General features: G+C 34.2%; 1 protein-coding gene and 1 pseudogene across 4 annotated transcripts in view; both read right to left on the reverse strand.

Moving 5' to 3' along the window:
* Window positions 1-18811, reverse strand: part of OSBPL9 (oxysterol binding protein like 9) — a 114604-nt gene that overhangs the window by 56580 nt on the left and 39213 nt on the right. For all 4 annotated transcript variants that reach the window (XM_011370504.2, XM_011370503.2, XM_023536795.1 and 1 more), the window contains one exon: window positions 2614-2690. In XM_011370504.2, the coding sequence (XP_011368806.1) occupies window positions 2614-2690 (77 nt within the window). The remainder of the gene's footprint in view (window positions 1-2613; window positions 2691-18811) is intronic.
* Window positions 4065-4179, reverse strand: LOC111745955 (annotated as a pseudogene).

An 18811-nucleotide genomic window follows, 5' to 3' on the forward strand; every position in this document is an offset into this window, starting at 1 on the left:
ATTAAAATGTATGTTTAAAAGCTAATCTTTAGTAAAGTAGCTTAACACTCATGAAAAATACTCAAAAAATTTCTATTAATCTTAACTACCCAATAAGACATATAGCCATTATAGAAAAGAGGGTAGAATACATCTCAGAGTATTCAATAAACAACAATGGAGAAACAACCTATATATCATCTGTTTATAAATTCCTTCAATTATTTCTTCATTTAACTAACCATTATTGAGTGCTATTTAGAATGTCAAATTCTGGGAGTGGGAATGGTAAGAGTAGTATTAGTAATGACAGCTAACATTTATCAAGTTCCTATAAAGCTAGGCATTATTTCAACAAACTTGTATTTAACTCATTTAATGGTCAAAACAACCCTACAATGTAGGTACTTTTATTCTCCTCATTTTATAGAGGAGAACACTGGAACTCAGAATAAGTTCAATGTCAAGATTTAAGTGTAAGTGGTAGCACCAAAGTCAGGTTCTTCACCATACTTCACTATCTCTAGGAACAGAATCTTTGCCTTTTTGTCAGTCAAATTAACATTTAATTACATATTTCTAAATGTCCTATCCTCTGCATACATTAACTTTAGAAAAATATATAAAGAACTCTTTTGTATTACATGTATTTTAAAATATCAAAGCTATCAGAATCTGACTTCCCAAAGTTATTTTTTTTCTTTCTGTTATTCCCAAAGACATGTTAAGTTCTCTTCTTAGCAAAAGCTCATAAATTCCAAAATTGAATCAAATTGGGTACGTAACCTTAAGGAATCTACATCCTAATTGGGGAGGTAGGAGCTATCCATATATATTTTAAAAGATAAACAATAAGAATAGGATAAGGACTTAGTGAATTGTGCAATGAATATGGCATTGAAAGCAAAGCGATCACTTTGAATTGGGAGCCGGGGAGGAGTAAGTCAGGGGAAACTCCACAGAAGAGGTTGGTTCTGAACAGGGCTTTGAAGAAAATAAGTAGTATGTGAAGGCAGAGTGGAGGCAGATAGCATTTCAGAGAGAGAGAACATCATGAGCAAGAATGTGGAGATCAGAAATGAAAAGATGTGTTCAGAGGAAAGCAAGGAAGCAGCAGTACTCTAGTAGAAGGTTTATATACAGATATAGTGGCAGAAATGTTTAGAAGAGCAATCTGAAAAGAGATCATAGACTCGAATGTCAGTCTAACCAACTGTAGAGGAAACCTCATCTGCCACATTTCATTTAATATGATTCTTAAAATATTTATCTTCATATAATATTGAATGTCAACTAATTGAAAAAAAATTTTTTTAAACAAGAACAAATAAAACATTTCCTACTGGATCACAAATTTGCTGAAATGATGCTACAGTCATTTATAAAACTGCCTAATTTAAAAAGAAACCTACAGATATTATGAAGTTGCTTTTAAAGTTGCATAGCCTATACAGTAACTTATAGATCTCCTGGTTCAACTTATATTTACTTCTTAGTCTCTTAATAATCACAGCCTCAAATAATGTTTTTTAAGCCTCTATTTGAACACTTTCAAGTGATGAGGAGCTCACAATCTTTTAGGACCTGAGATGCTCTATACTACCTTGTCTAATCTATCCAATTCCTGGTATAGGACAAAGATAAATAGAGTTATAAAACATCCGTTTTCTATAATCCTATAAATCAAAACAAACTCTCTATATGCCACAGTATAAGCTCTTTCATTGGAGAATAAACATAGGAAACTATCTTTGGCATGGCAGAGTAAACATTTGGTGTTTCTGTCACCCAGCATCTTTTGTTCTCTATTCTGACTTTGCTGGGGGTCGGGGGACCGTCTTCTACCCTATCAGTAATGTGTTTCTGGAGTAGATAACATCCCAGCTCCAGAGTGGAGCATATGACTGTGAGACTGCGACTGATCAGGATTGGGAAAATGACTGAAGCTAAGGTGATCAGCACTAACCTATTAATCCCGTCACAGTCCAGAAAGAATAGTAGCCTCCTATAGACTTGGAGTTTCGATGAGCGGAGGCTGAAATTGCTGCAACCATCTTACCACTATAAAGGGAGAACCTAATTAAAAATGAAGCCAACCCAGAAAAACTGGAACGGAGAAATGGAGATGGGGGAGCTGGGTCCTCAAGGCATTGTTTAAGTACCTACTTCAAACCACTCCTAAGCCAGATTCGCTTCTTTTCTTAAACCAGTTTGGGCTTTTTCTTTCACTTTCATCCCAAAGAGTACCACCCGACACATGTGTGAATGGCCAAATCCTCTAACAGGAAAAGTAGGTCAACTCTCAACACTTATCTATTATCAATGCATTATTATGTAATTTTCTTATAAATACTAATCAACTATAAATACTAAATTTAAAAAAGGACTCTGGCACATTTTAACATAGAATTTCACTTTCAACATTGCTTTGCAGTCTTGTTTCTAGACAAAAATCAGTATTTTACCCTATAGAAAGCAGAAGAAAATGACTATTCTCTACTGCATAACACTGTAAAGAATAAGCAACTCAGAAATTAAGTTTTCATTACATCATATCAGTTACTTAAAAAAAAAAAGAAAGAAAATGAGAAAACTAATGAACTATCCATCCAGAAGCCAGGTAAAGACTCTTACTTGAAGCTGAAGGGTATGTCGTAGAATTGTTTCTTCTAAGGCATGGATCCACTTCTCTCGCTCATCAGCATCACGGGCTGGAATAAAAGATTATCAAAATTAAAATCTTATTTTTTACAATATAGCTCTACAATATTGAAAGTAAAAGTTTTAAACCATGATGCTAATAGAAAAGACTTTGAGTTTCCTTAACAGGTTTGCCCTTCTATCCTTTCCAAATACGCAATCTACTTGCAGCAATTTACAACAAAAGGAGTAATTTTGTTCAACGATAGTAGGCTACCTGCCCACTGAAAACAACTAGAAAAGCTGGAATAATTATTTAAAAACACTGGTTGACGGCATCAGTAAACAACAAAGTAGTAAAGAATTAACAGGCCAAGATCTAGGGGAAGACAAACATCTAGGAAATAAGCTTGGTATTTAGGACCACTTTTCTCCTGGGGGTATTATAAATTTCAGGAGAGTTGTTCTAGACTAAGCAGTGTACTTAAAAGCTTTGTCAGTATTTTTGAGCAGGGGATATATGGGAACTCTATGTACTTTCTGCTTAATTTTTCTGAGAACCTAAAATTGCTCTAAAGAGAAAGTCTATTTAAAAATAAACATAAAAATCCTCATAAAGGCAAAAAGTTGGAGATCATGGCCCACCAACCATAGGGACTCTGGTAAAAAGGTCATATTCTGATTGGGTCCTCAAAGGTGTGTAAGAATAAGGGACTGAAAACAAAATAGAACTGTCTGCAAATATATTCTTACATTCGGATGGTTGTCTCTTTGCCCTGTTGGCAGTTTCTTTTGCTGTGCAGAAGCTTTTTAGTTTGATGTAGTCCCATTCATTTATTTTTGCTTTTACTTCCCTTGCCTTTGAGGTCAAATTCATAAAATCCTCTCTAAGTCCAAGGTCCATGAGTTTGGTGCCTATGTTTTCTTCTATGCAATTTATTGTTTCATGTCTTATATTCAGGTCCTTGATCCATTCTGAGTTAATTGTGGTGTATTGTGAGAGACAACAGTCTAATTTCAGACAACTAACTGCTTAGTCATCTGGGGAGCCCAGAAAAATCATGATGCTGTAAATAATTAAAACAACCACACATTGTTAGTGACTCTCGACACCTAGCCAGCGAAAGCTAATGAAAATCTCTTCTGTAGGAGGAATACCTTAGCTGCTAAATCATTTCTATAAATAATTTTAAATACAATGTCTTGCACATAAGCAAAGATAACCAAGGATACAATGAGACAAAACTACACATAAATGAGAAACAAGAGAAACAGATCAATAGGAGCTCTAGATGTCTGAACAAACAACCCTACATTTTAAAAGTAACTATGCTTAATACATTCAATAAAAGATTGAAAACTTTGACAGGGACTTAGACACTATTTTCTAAATGATATAGATTTTTATTTTATTTATTTACTTACTTATTTTTTATTATTATTTATGCCTACAGCACCTAGTCTTCCTAGGTGGTCTCCCATCCAAGTACTAACCAGGCCCGCCCTGCTTAGCTTCCAAGATCAGACATTGGGCATGTTCAGGGTGGCATGGCCGTAGACCATGGACCGTGGCTCCACTGGGGCGTGAACCCAGGACCTTCTGTGTGTAAAGCAGACGTGCTCACCACTACACTACAGAACCACTGATACAGATTTTTAAAATTATTTAATGTAAATTCTAAAGTTGAAAAATATAATAAGCAAAATTAATGAGTTTAATGGCAGATTAGATCAAATAAAGATGCACTTAGAGAACTGGAAGAAAGATCAAAGAAGAAACTCATCAGAACAAAAGACAATGAGTCAAAGGGATAGAAAATATAGAAGGATAAGCAACATAGAGAGTGAGAGGGTGTAACATGAATGTAATTAGAATATCTGTAAGAGGCAAAAGAGAGAAAGGAAAAGAAGTACTATCTGGCTTCTTTTCAAAACAGATGAAAGACATTAAGCCACAAATTTCTGGCTTCTTTTTCAAAACAGATGAAAGACATTAAGCCAAAAATTTCAGAAATCCTACGAATTCTGAGCAGTAAAAAATAAAAATAAAAAAATAAATCCACAGCTAAGCTCATCCCAGCAAAATTTACTGAAAACCAAAGACACAGGAAATATCTTAAAAATAGCCAGGAATGGGGATGGGGGAGAAAGATTACTTTCAAAGAAGCAACAGTTAAATGGAGCTAAGGTCTCAAAAGAAACAAGGGAACCAGAAGACAAGAGAGAACTATAATGACAGAAAGAAAAAAATTCCAATCTAGAATTCAGTGAAAAATATCCTTCAGGAATTAAGATGAAATAAGTCATTTTCAGACCATCGAAAACCAGAGAATACCAGCACTCATTAAAATCTGAAAAGGTATTCTCCATGCATAAGGAATAATAATGTCTAATGGAAGGTGGCAGAAGCAGAAATGACTGTAGAGCAACAAAAATGATAAGTGCATGGGTAAAACTAAATGAATATTGACTGCATATAATAATATCTTGTGAAGTTTTAAATAAATACATTCAAAATTAAAATACAAAACAATTGCAAATAAATTGGGAAAGGGAAAATGGAGCCAAAGAATTCTAAAGTTCGTTCATAGAGAAGATAAAATTGCCAATTAACATTAAATTTTGACAACTGGAGGATTTATGCTATAATTTTTAGAGTCATCACTAAAAAGTATTTTTAAGTGTTTAACTTCCAAAATAAAAAAAAATTCAATAATGAAAGAACAATCAATCCAAAAATGACAAGACAGGAGAAAAAAGAAACAATATGTAAGAAAAAAAGAAAATGTATGGTAAGATGGTAAATTTTTAAGCTTAGAAACATCAGTAATTAACCATAAATAAAGTAAATGCTCTGATTAAAAGAGAAAGTTTTTAAAACAAGCTTGTATATGATGCTTGCAAGAGGCACTTACTAAATATAAGGATTCAGAAATACTGAAAATAAGAGTATAGAAAAAGATATACCATAGACACTCATCAGAAAAAAGTGATGTAATTAAAATCTCATAAAATAGACTTTACCACGAAAGGAGATCAAGAGGCTCACTTTGTAAATACAAGAGGTTCGAGTCATCAGGAAGATATAATAAATGTAAATTTATATGTAACTAATAACATGGTTTCAAATGGCTGAAACTTACAAAATATAAGGAAAAATAGACAAAACACCACGACCACAGTGGGAGATTTTAATACATCTTGCTCATTAACCAAGAGTTTAAGCAAACAAAAATCAGTAAGAACCTAGAAATTTTAATAATCCGTGATGAATAATTTGATCCAATAAGACTACATAGAACACTGAACACAACAAATGTAAAACAGACATTCTTTGCAGCACACGGAACATTTCTAAAAAGTGATACTTTTATGGACCCTAAAACAAGTTTCAACAAATTTCAAAGGACTGAAATCATATACAGCTATTCACAGTAAAAATTCAAGCTAGAAGTCAGTTTAAAATGTATAAATTAGAAAATATTCAAATGTTTGGAAAATTCAAAATAAAACACTATTAAACAATCCATCAGTCAGAGAAAAATATCTCACTAGAAATTAAAAACTGTTTGGAACTGCATAAATGAGAACATGACATATTGAAACTTGTTCAAGAATGCAGTTTAAAGCAATGCAAAAAGGGAAATTTATAGCCTTACGTGTGTATCTAGAAAAGCAAAAAGGCTAAAAACAACAGGAAATTCAGTTCAAAATGAGTAGGAAAAAAAGGATAAGCAACATACATTAATCAAATAGAAAACATAAAATATATATATCAATAAAGCCCAAAGTTGGTAACCTGAAATAACTAATGAAATTGATAAACTTCTAGCAAGACTAATAGGAGGAAACAAGTGCTTGAAAAAAAATGGGATGTCAAAATGAAACAGGAGCCAACCTGAAAGAGCTCCAATAGCCGATGTCTAAAAATCTTAGCAAGAGAATGATAGTAGTAGATTGTAACTCATAGAATAAAAAAACTATCCAAGAGTACAATAGTGACATAAATAATTGAATAAGTATACAAATGGAGAAGGCACCACAGCTCTTCCTTCAGAATTACAATTCATAGTATAGAAAGAATGAGAGAAATTAAAAAATTACCATTAGACAAACACCACAACATAATTATAGATAAGCTCCACCAATGGCATATTGATAGTTAAAATCAGTGGACAAAAGTCTAAGGAGAAACAAGATATTAGCATGGTCTCAAAGTATCTCCCCTAAGATATTTGTCAATTATAAAGGGAAATAGTAATTTTATGATAAAGAAATCTGCAGACACCACCTTAATCCAGTGATCAAGGTTAACATCATCAGCAATAAATTTATTGATATCATATACCCCCCAATACAATCTGCTGAGAAGGAAACAGCATCACTTCTGTTATATTCTTGATAAAAATACATAATCTCATTCTAATAATGAGAAAACATCAGATAAGCCCAAATTGAGAGACCTTTTACAAAATACTTAATATTTATCAAAAAAGTCAAGGTCATGAAAGACAAGAATAAGGAACTGTCATAACTAAATGCAATGTGGAATCATGGATTAAATCCTGGAAAAGAAAAGTGGCATTAGAGGGAAAAATCAAATGATCTCTGTGGTCTAGTTAAAACTATTGTACCAAATGGGTGGATGATCCAGTTCAGGACATCAGAGCCTAAGCAGGATGAAGAAGGTATATGTACATCATGCCAAGGGACAACATGGCATGGGGCATCAAAGCCCAAAGCAGGATGAGGAGGGAACCTACACAGTGGAAAAGTCCAGCATGAGGAGTCAGAGCCCAAGAAACTAATTACATATAGAAGATTTGATCAAACAAGTAAATATAAGAAGAATAAAGGGTTTCCCACCATTGGAAATAAAGTGACAAATATGGTAAGAGAGAAAAGAAAAATGATTTCTGGGGTGTTATCAATTGGAAATGAAGATATTATTATGAATTCCTGGTTTTCAATATACATAATAAATACATATGGAAATATGAATATGGATGCACATGTGTACACACACACACACAACATTCATATATTTCTTAGCTTTGAGAGGGCCTGGATGCCTAGCACAAGATGTTGATTTCTAAATACCATGCTCCAGTAAAAGGAAATAGGCCTCCTTAGGAAAATTGTTGATTCCAAAACTAAGAGAGGGAAAGTAGAAAATGAGCCTGGAATATATGCGTGTGCATGCGTGTGTATGCGGGCCAGAAAACAAGAAAGGAAATACTCAGAGAATGATAAAGACATGTCAAAAAAACACACAAGTCAGTTTAAAGGGAATTCAGCTGGCCACGGACAATTTAAGCATCAAAATAAATAATGATAATAAAGATTTACAATCTATTGAGTAAAACAGGAAACCATTAGTTACTTCTGATATATGTATTATAAGTTTGATGAAGAATGGAATATTGGCATAGCTTCAAAATATTTTCCCACAAAATATTAATAAGGGAAAAGATAAAATTTAACAGCAAAAGCCTGGCAGATAATATTTAATCAGGTGATCAAAATAAAGGCTGTCAGTAAGGGGAAAAATTGAAATAACACAGCATCATTTTTGTGATCTTTAGGCCAAAGATATGTAATTAAATCAAGTCATGAAGAAACACCAGAAAAAAGCAAACTGAGGAACATTATACAAAATAATTAGCCTATAATCTTTAAAAATGTCAAGGTCATAAAAGTCAAGGAAAGACTAACTAACCTAGCCTACTTTCTCCCATTCTCCCATGAGCCAATAAACAAACCCTACTAGATCTAATAGGAAAAAATATCTTCATGTATATGAGGCACCAATTAGATGTATGGTTATTATCAATCATAATAAATTATTCGTTCATGGGAGAAATACAAATACAGTAATGATATACACAATTCACAAACCACATGAAGAGGCAGCTCTCTAGAAGTAAAATTAAAGTTATATACTAATTCAGAATCCCTGCTCAAAGGGCCCAATTCAATTAGTTAAAACTATTTGCAAATAGTACATTTATGTTCCCCAAATATATAAAAACAGGTTTCCTCCCTCTTTTCATAGTTATTTATACATTCAGTTTATCTCTGGAATTTTTTCTCTAGCACTTACCTCTCTTCTTCATTACATTTTTCAAGTTCTCTTTCCATTCTCTGAGTAAGTTCCAAATTTTGTTTCGCTATGACCCACAATTAATACATTTTATAACATGACCCAGTTCACAAATACATATACACATATGTGTGCTCATACACATATACATATAAGATTGGAACATTTGTTTTGCAAAATAATGTTTGCTTTTATGACCTTGACATTTTTATATGCCATATTTTCTCTGTGTGTATTTCACTTTTTAAAAATGCTGATCTCGGCCCACTAAACAGGATTCACAATCCACTAATTAATTGATTGCTATCCAGTTTGGAAAACACCACTCGAAGCCACTCCAATGCCCCACAAAGCTACTGCTTTTCAGCATCTCTTAAACAGTATAGGATAAAGGCTAAGGTTGACTCTGATACCTACTTTTGCCCTTATTCACCCAGACCTTGAGCAAGTTACTTAAACTCTCTGAGGTTTACTCTTCTCATCTATAATCTGAGGATGATAATATTAACCATGGGGAAGATAATAGTACCTAGACCTTACAAAGCTGTTGTGAGATTTAAATGAGATAATCTGTACAATATTTACCACAGTGCCTGACATATACTAAAATATCAGTGTTTATTATTATCCCACACAGCCTTAAGAGAAAACATATTCTATTAATAATCTAATAAATTAGCCAGAGAAAATAGAGAAGGGATTGCTGGTAATTTCCAATAATGTCTGGTTTATATGGAAACAGTGTAAAGTACACAGAAAGAAAAACAATATCCAACCAGTAAGTAAAACAGTTACATTTTCAGGATTCTATAATCTTAGCTCTTTTATTACATATTTATTCGCATTCCCTATATTATACATATTTTAACTAGATATTAAGATAAGTTTCTAAAACTCCTATAAACTTGCCATTCCTGATCCATTGCTTAGGAATCTGTTCTCTTAGTCACATTTTCTTCTCCTGTAAGGCATACAACAACTATGAATAAATTACTGCCTGTTTGCAAACGGAAGTAGTTACTTGCCTGTTTCCCAATTAAAGTAAAAAAGAATTAGCCTCTATAATCAGGAATGCCTCCTTTTCTCTGAAAGTTATTGTAAAATGAAAACATTATGCAAAAACAATATTTACAAGATGATGTGCTGAGACAATGCTCAAGTATCTATGGAGCCCCAAGACATATCAGGTATTATGTTAGAGATATGCACCAAGATAAGACAGTCTATGATCTCAAGTAATCTAGTCTCCTGAAAAGTAAAATCACTTGGTTGGGTAGTACATTATTTAGTGAGAGGTTGGTTATCTTCTAACAGCTTCTAATATCTGCTTATTAGAATCCTATTCATTCTTCTAGGCTATGCTAAAATGTCACCTTATCCACATATGTTGCCCATGATAAGAGGATCTGATCTCTCCTTCCTTAAATTTATTCAAATATTTCAATACTCTGATAGTATATAAATACATGCCACGCACTAGTCACTGTCTTAGATATTAGGGGCACAACTCTGAGCAACAGTTTATAGATGTAGGCCAGCAATAATCAGGGTCCAAATCTACTTTCTTATCTTAATTCCCAACAGACTCCTCCATGAAGCACTACATTTCAGTTACATTGTAGTCCCTATTCACAAGACTCAGGCTGTTCCCTCAGTGGAAATGCCTGAGTCTTGTTTCTGTGTAAATAATAAAAGCTAACTCTATTGAACACTTAATTTGTGTCAGCATGGTCTGACACATGTCTCTAAACATTTAACATGTATTAACTAATTAAAACCTCACAACAACTACATATGATAGGTATTATTATCCTTATTTTTCAGAATAAACAGAAAAGTTTACTCTTTTGCAATGACATAGTACCTAGAAAGCAGCAAATAAAAACGGAGTGCCTAGGCTTCAATCAACCCAAGCCCTGTTAAATAAGCCTCGTCCCATGCTCTTGTGCTAGACAAAGTCCTTCTTAAGAGATAACAATATAAACCTTTTCACGCTTTGGAGTTAGTATATGAAATAGAAAGAACAAGAGCCAAAACTAGTCGGAAAACTTGGGTTCAAGTCCTAGTTACACTACTTGTGTGACCTCAGGAGGACAGCACTTAACACCTCTGAGATGTATCCATAAATTTCAAAAGGAGTTAATATCACCAGCTACCTCACTGGTCTGCTGGAAAATCAGGTGATATAAGATATGTAACAATAGGGGGCAGTGAGGCCAAGGAGTCCCTATGGCAAAACTATTTTCAAGATAACATGAAGATGCTCTCTGTGTTTTTCACTGTGTTGGCATCTGCACTGATGGTGGAAGAGCAATGGTGGCAAAACTGCTGGCACCTTAGCACAAATGGAGGCACTGGCACTAACCTGAACCGTAGTCACTGTATTCTTCACTGCCATGTACTTTCGGGGAAAAAAAAATCCTATTTCACTTAAGAATACCCTTAAATCTCAACCCTTGAGTATATGCTTTTTAAATAGTCTTCATGACAAATGAGAAGTATGCATAAAGCACTTCTGATGCATATCAAAAATGATTATCTCAGGGAAAAGCACTTGCACAATTGTCTGAGTTATGAATTAACTTTTATAATGGAACATCATTTTTACCTGAAAGGACAACTGACAAACTATATTATTCACACTGGAGTATCTGGCAGACATTTTCCTGCAAGTGACCAAAGTGACCCTCTCATTTCGAGGAAAATTAACAATTTTGGTTTGTTTGTTTGCCAATTCAGGCTTTCAAGAAAACATTAGAATTTTAGAAAACTTATATTCACCAGTGACCATGACCTTCACAGATTCTCAATACTTAAAGCCTCTTCTGATGGGTTTGGAGCAATATCAATAAATGTGATTTTTTAAAATGTCACATAATAAAATGTGTCCATGTATGAATGATCCGCAATGACCAATGCATGATGTTACAAAATCATACACAGAGGAAAAGATCCATTCAAAGTTCCACGCATTTATGGCATGACCTCAATTTATCTCATTAACCAAAAAATGTAGATTCCTAAAAGGAAAAGACTCAATTGGTTCACATTCAAAAGTTCTGCAAGATGGCTCGAAACTTCCACACAGAGACCATGGTCAAGCACAAATCTACATACTTCAAATAGTCATTTTCTAAGTGTAGTCTTTCTATTTAAAACTCAGAGAATACCTGAGCAAGTAAAAGTCAGACACTGTCTCCTACATATCTTAGTACATCCCTGGTCTGTGACTCTTTTTAAATGAAGACTATTTTCTCAGGGATCTGAATCTCTGAAGCTTTTTTCAGTGGGACAACTGAACATATTTTTCCTAAACAATTACATTTATCACTGAAATAATCCAAAGTTACACTTTTATTCAACAAAATATTTATTGAGGGCATACGCGTTCTTATCAGGTAGGGCCCAGTGTCAAGGCAGTGAAAAATATATAGTCCTCAATTCATCTCAAAGAATTGCCACCATCCTCCCATTACTCTGCCAGAAAGCCACGGATGATTCTGAACTTCTTTTACTCTATCCTCTTACGTGCAACAAGTTGCCAAATTCTGTTTGTTATACATATATCTTTTGTATTTATCCTCTCTGGGGCACTCTTATTGCCTTTGTTCAAGACCTCATTACCTCTCTCCAGAACCTCTGCAGTAAGCTCCAAACTGGGCTTACCTTCAATTTCACTTTTCTCCAAAGCATCCCACAAACAGCTCCCACAAATGTGACAATGACCCTTCCCTGACAAAAATACCCAATGCCTCACTCTAATTTATAAAAAAGGTGTTTTAATTTCTCATTCTGGTATGTGAATAACCTTTGATCACCCATCTAGTTCCAGACCAAACTCAAGCCTCCTTCCTCTCACTTCCCATGTACTATTCTAAAATATATCTACACTTCTTACATTTCTCAAACTTAAGTCATCCTTTTACATACTTCCAAGTTTTTGCATATAACTTCCCTTTACCTGGAATGTGTTTCTCTTTCTTCTGAAGTTGGGTAAACATTCATTCCTTTTGCTTCTATTCATGCCTATCCCCCTTCTCTTTTTCATCCTTCAAAACCTGCATTGAAATCATCTCTTCCGTAAAGCTTTCCCTGCCTCCACCAGTTCTCTCTTCTACATATCCATAGCTGTCTATAGTATTTACATTGTACTGTAATTATCTGTCCCAAAATATGCACCTTGAATAAGTGATTTAGCATACCATGCCTTAGTTTCCTCATCACTGTCTCTCGGGATTGTTTAAAAAAGTTAAATGAGAAAATTCAAGTAAGCCTTTGGTACAGAACCTGCACCCAGCTGCTATCCCCATTATGTCTTTCTAGTAAATATTCCCCCAGTCATTCCTATTAAACTGAGAGCTCCCTGAATAGCAGGGAATCAGCTTTGTATCCCTGGTACCATGCTCAGTATGTGCCATTTTCAAGAACCTAATTTGGGTTATTTCCAGCCCAAACCCTAGGCTAAAAAAAAAAGAGAGAAAGGAATCCCAGAAACAGCAGCACCATAATCATCAGCAACTTTGTAAAATAAAAATAATAACGACGGTTACTATCTTTTGAGGCTTGCTATTTGCCAGGCATCATGTTGAGTATTTACATGCATTTTCTCTAATCTCACAACAATTCTAAGGTCAGTATTGCCAACTTCATTTTACTAGTGACCCTCTGCTCCACATTTAGGCTTCCTATGTAGACAGGACTTCCTCTGCAAAAGAGGAATAAAATTGAGAAGATATGTTTGGTTTGTTTTCCTCAGCAACTTGGGTATGCTCCCTCAGTTGACATATTAAAATTAAAGAGGGTACAGTAGGTCAACCATATTTGACTCTTTGCTCTTTAAATCCACACAGGAAACATTCCTGAGCCTTTCTTTGGCCAGTCTTCCAACCCTCTCTCACACTTGGTGACAGATTGCTCACCTCATGCTACCTGCCATGATTCACACTAGTCTCTTCTGATCAATGTTCCAGGTTCCCTTGCCTCCCCTGGGCCCCCACACAGTGACAACTATGAACTCGGACACACTGAGTACAGGAGAAACTCTGACAACCAAACCACATGATAGCATGAAAACCCTAACTGCTATCAAAGTCAGAAGCATGCTGTACTGTTTAGAAGAGAAAACAGCAGTGAAGCTAGAACTGCAAAGAAGCTAAGGCATGATGAAAAGAGAAGTTAGTGTGACTAACTTCTAAAAGTTAAGTTAGAAGTGTGACTAAAAGAGAAGTTAGGGTAACAAGGAAGGGAAAGCATTAACAAGCAGCACCATGCAATGAAAACAGCATGGGTTTGAATCCAGGCTTGGCCCCTTCTTATACATGTTCCTTGGATTAAAGCTTCAGTTTCCTTACCTATAAAATGGAAATAAAAATATCTATCAAATAAACAGGAGGATTACAGTACCTAGCACAACACTAACTATACCCTTAATAAGTGTTTGCTTCCTCTCTACCCCACTTCCTTCTCTTATTCATCAGATGCTCACTTCTAGAACATAATCACCTTCTCCAGAAAAGATTTGCAATCACCCTCTTTAAGATAAAAAAAAAACTCATTGACACCAATCTCTACTTGACTTAAATCACCCATATGCAAGGACTCAGCTCAATTCTCTTTTATATGATCCTGATTCCTCACACAAGGCGGTCACCCAAGGCAGATGCCCTCATAAAGCTAGCAACACAACAAAGATGCAAATTCTTTATGGTTTATCTGAATTCTCATTCTTTTTCAAGGGTATTAGTCAAACTGTCTTAGGGTTCTCCAAATTTAATATTGAGAAAATACAATGATGGAATACAACTTGAATTTATATGCTGGACCACTGTTACATGTAGTGTACATTTATTAAATCATGATCATGAGAACGAATGTTCATAGACTGCATGTAAAGTTAATGAAGGAGGTTGGAAAGACAAAGATGACCTTGGCAGAAGTGAACATTTTCTTAGAGAATTCACCAGATAGTTAGCTGTCTAAAAGTAAAAATAAGGGTGAGTGCGGTCTAGGCGTTACCAGGAGATAGAGCTTTAACTCAGGTATATTTAATCTGGGGTCAGAGAACTACCTGAAATTGGGCAACCAGGAAACCTCCTCCAGAATAATAATTTTCAAAATGTGAGATGCTTGAGGATAGGCATTTTGCTTTGCTCACTACTTTATACTCAGAAACTAGCCTAAGGCCTGGTATACAGTAAGCACTCAAATATTTATTGACAAGAATGAATGAATGAAATTGAATACTGCTATTTTTCTCAAAGTAGCTAGGGGCTGCCTGGGCAGGGCCCTAAGCTCTCAATCTTCTGACTTCAGAGCAATTATACATTTATCTGTCTCACATCTGGGCTTCTAAATAAGACTGCGTATATAACATGCTTTTATTAAAAGTTTGAAAACAATGGGAAATCTAACTATAGTTATCATTTCCTTCCCTGAACTCCTATTACAGTTACAAGGGTATATACAATGTAATACTTAACTGTCTCTCAACTTAGTTTTGAGTCACCAAAATTTCTCGAGGTATGAGATTACATTTTACATAAGCAGTACTTGCCTACTGAACATTCATATAATCTGTACTTTATTGTACACTAACTCCTCAGAGAAAATTTCGATGTTTCTTCTATCTGGCAACAAATGAACGTTTTACACCATTTTAATATATTTTGCACTCTATTAAGCTATTCTTTTGATTAATAGAAAAATAAGAATTAAAGTGTCAATAGGAGTGATAATAAACAAATCTTATAAGCAGAACATAATGAGAAACCATTAAGCATGCTGAAAACAGTACATCTTTATCATCATTGGGAAATTCCTTAAGATTTTGGCCCATTGTTCATTTTTGAAGGAAAGTAATAAAATGTATGAATACGTCTTACGAATATTATGTCTAAAAGGCAAGGTGTCATTAAGGACTTTGTTACTGTGATAAGAATACATCCCCCTTATAACCTGCAAGTCTTAGTTCAACTCACACAGTCTACTTTCATGCATATTTTCAGGTACACATTATACACTAAAGTAGGAAAATTCTTTTCTTTGTATATCATAATTTACTCTTCACATTAACAGGTACCAAGCAATGTGTTTTAAAATTGGGTAAAAAAGATTACTTAACAATATATATTAGCAATTTCTCAGATAGTAGTTAATGAATAAGTCTAAGACTATTCCCTGTGGCCTTCCAAAAAAGATATTTAGAAAAAGATAAGCACACCATCACCACCAATAAAAATGGACAAAGAAATTAACAAGTCACCAAACAAGAAATAAACACATTAAAATAATTTTTTGAGGGGTGGGGGAGAGTGGGTTGGCATTCTTTTAAAATTATAATACTAAATACCTAGGAGTTTGATGAAGCAGATGGGAGTAAAAACCAACAATTTTTCTTAAAAGCAATTAGGGAGGATTGCTTTTCTTCTGACAAATTCTTTTATGAATTTATCCTAATGATTTGGTTAATGATTTATGTACAAAGATTTCAATAAAATATTATCTTAAACAGGAAAAAAACCTTTAAAATAGATGAATGGTTAAAAAAATGGTTAAATTTCACAAAATGGAATATTATTTAACTATTAAAATCTTAGAACTTAAAACTTTTAGTTTCATAGGGAAATGTTCATAATATTTTAAATTTAAAAATCTGAAAACTTAATTTACACAGAATGACTCAATTTTTTAAAATACACACACACCCAAAACAACTCAAGGATCAGAAGGAAATCCATAAGCATGTTATTAATAATTATTTTGGGGTGGCAGGATTATGAATGATTATTGGTATTTTTATAATACTCTATTTTCCCAAATTTCTACTATGAGCAGATATTAATTTTACTACTTCGAAATTATGGAAAAGAAAATGGTGTGATAAAAAGATAAATTACTAACAAAAAAATGAAACTAAATATCTACCCTAATACTAGCTACTCACTAAGCCAAACAGTGGTTAAGCTTGGGAAAAATTACAATTTCAAATATTCAAGAAAGATCTTAAACAGAAAGCAAATTAGGAAGAGGAAATGTACACCAGTGGGATCCAATCCTCCTACAATACAAAAAACTCCCAATATATAAATTCAGTGGCATTTCCCCACTAACACCTACTATATTTATAACATCTAATTAGAGAATTAGTTATACCTGATTTACTTCCCTTACAGTCTAAATGGTTATTTACTTGTTTTTATTTTAGGAAGGGCTGTCATGTAAAAACCAAAAATATAAAACTGCAGTGGGAAACTTTTTTAAAGTCAATAATGAACAGAAGATAATGGAATCTTTTTATTAATGATAATGAAGAAATGGCTGTTTTTAAGGCAGAAAATACAAGCTTCAACCATGGGTTAGTCTAATGATGTACTGTCTATTCTTCTGAATGATTAATGATGAGACATGCCATTCTGAGTTGATTGATGTTAATGCAGTAGGAGCAATGCTGCCCTAATATACTTGATCGATATAACTTTTCTGAATTAAACACTGTTCTTCATCGCTGGGCTGATATGTAGGAATTCTACATTTTAATAAATGTGTGAGCTCTAAAGGACTGAGTTGAAAAGGTTAGCTATCAGACCAGTCACAGGTGACTTTCACTAAGACAGTTTTTACATTATATATTTCTGAACAACTTGAAATTTCAGAGCTAGTATTATTTTTAATGTTGATTATTATTATAAGAATTATGTGGTAACATAATTTTATTTCAGTGCCCTATACATATTTTTACTACTATAGCATGTTTCACATTACATTATAATTACTTCCTTAAAGTCCCCTGACATCATTGCCCATGTCTTATTTACCTACATATCCTCAGTTCTGAGCGCAGGGAGTACACATACTACATAAAATAAATGTTTGAACTCAATAGCCAGTATAATACCAAAGCTGCTTTCCACCCAGTGTCTAGTCCAGAACCTATATATGCAAACACCTTTAGATGACTGATAGCACAAGGGATCTTTTTTTTTGGCCCTTATTCAAAAGAAAAAATAACCAGTTCATAAAGATAAATTGGCAACTATCTTCTTTTTAATATCTCTGAAAAAGGACAGAAGAAAACTGTATTTACAAACCTTTTTAAAGTCCTAACATGCTAGAATTATAATTTCAATTATTGCCTTTTCAAAACTGAAGTAATTTAAATTGACTTTGTTTTGAAAGTGTATTGGCATCTCTTTAAAATTGGAGATATTCTGAAATATCAAGTTACCAGAACTGTGAATCGCTGTAAAGATAAATAACCTATTGCTTCAGGGAAGTTTTTTCTCTTTCTGGCACCAATCCTCTTTATTAACGAGGTTTCAGAACAGAGGATATGTAGGACAGCTAGAGATTTAAACCATAGTGGAAACGAAGGTAATGGGTAACAACCCAATTACATATTATTTCCAAACACTTGACCTTCTTTCCCATTTCTACTGTCCAAGCTCATAGCCAAAAGCAATGCTCCCCCCACCCACCTGTGTATTAGGTCCCATCCTCTCTTGCCTTCTCAGGGACTCTGATGCAACAATTCAACTTTTCCTCTTTACTGAATCGCTGACAATAGCATAGAAACATGCTATTATTTCTCTTATTTAAAACAAAACACAAACTCCCTTGTTCTCATTCTCCCCTCCAGCTAGTGCTGTATTTTTGACCTTCCCTTTACAACAGAACTTGAAAGCACTGCCTATGATCTTAAAACAGCTCTTCTTAAGGTTACAAATGGACTCTAAATTGTTAAATCCTGTGATTTCTTAGCCCTCAACTTGATCTATCAGGAAAGAGCACTTGACACAGTTGCTGATGCCTCTTTCCTCCTAAATACACTTTCACTCTTGCTTCCAGGGTACCACATTCTCCTTCCATTCGCTTTCAACCTCTTTTGCTAGTTCTGCCTCATGTCTGTGCCCTCCAAACAAATGCTGGAGTGCTGCAGTGCTCACTACTTGGACCTCTTCTCTTTTCTCTTTACCCTTACTCTCAAATTCTCATAACTTTAAATATCAGCTATATGCCAAAGACTTCCAAATTTATTTCTCCAGCGTGAACTTTTCTCCTGAACTCTGCACTTCAACTGTCTACTTGACACCT

Source organism: Pteropus vampyrus, unplaced genomic scaffold (genome assembly GCF_000151845.1).
Source record: "Pteropus vampyrus isolate Shadow unplaced genomic scaffold, Pvam_2.0 Scaffold170, whole genome shotgun sequence".
Lineage (NCBI taxonomy): Eukaryota > Metazoa > Chordata > Mammalia > Chiroptera > Pteropodidae > Pteropus > Pteropus vampyrus.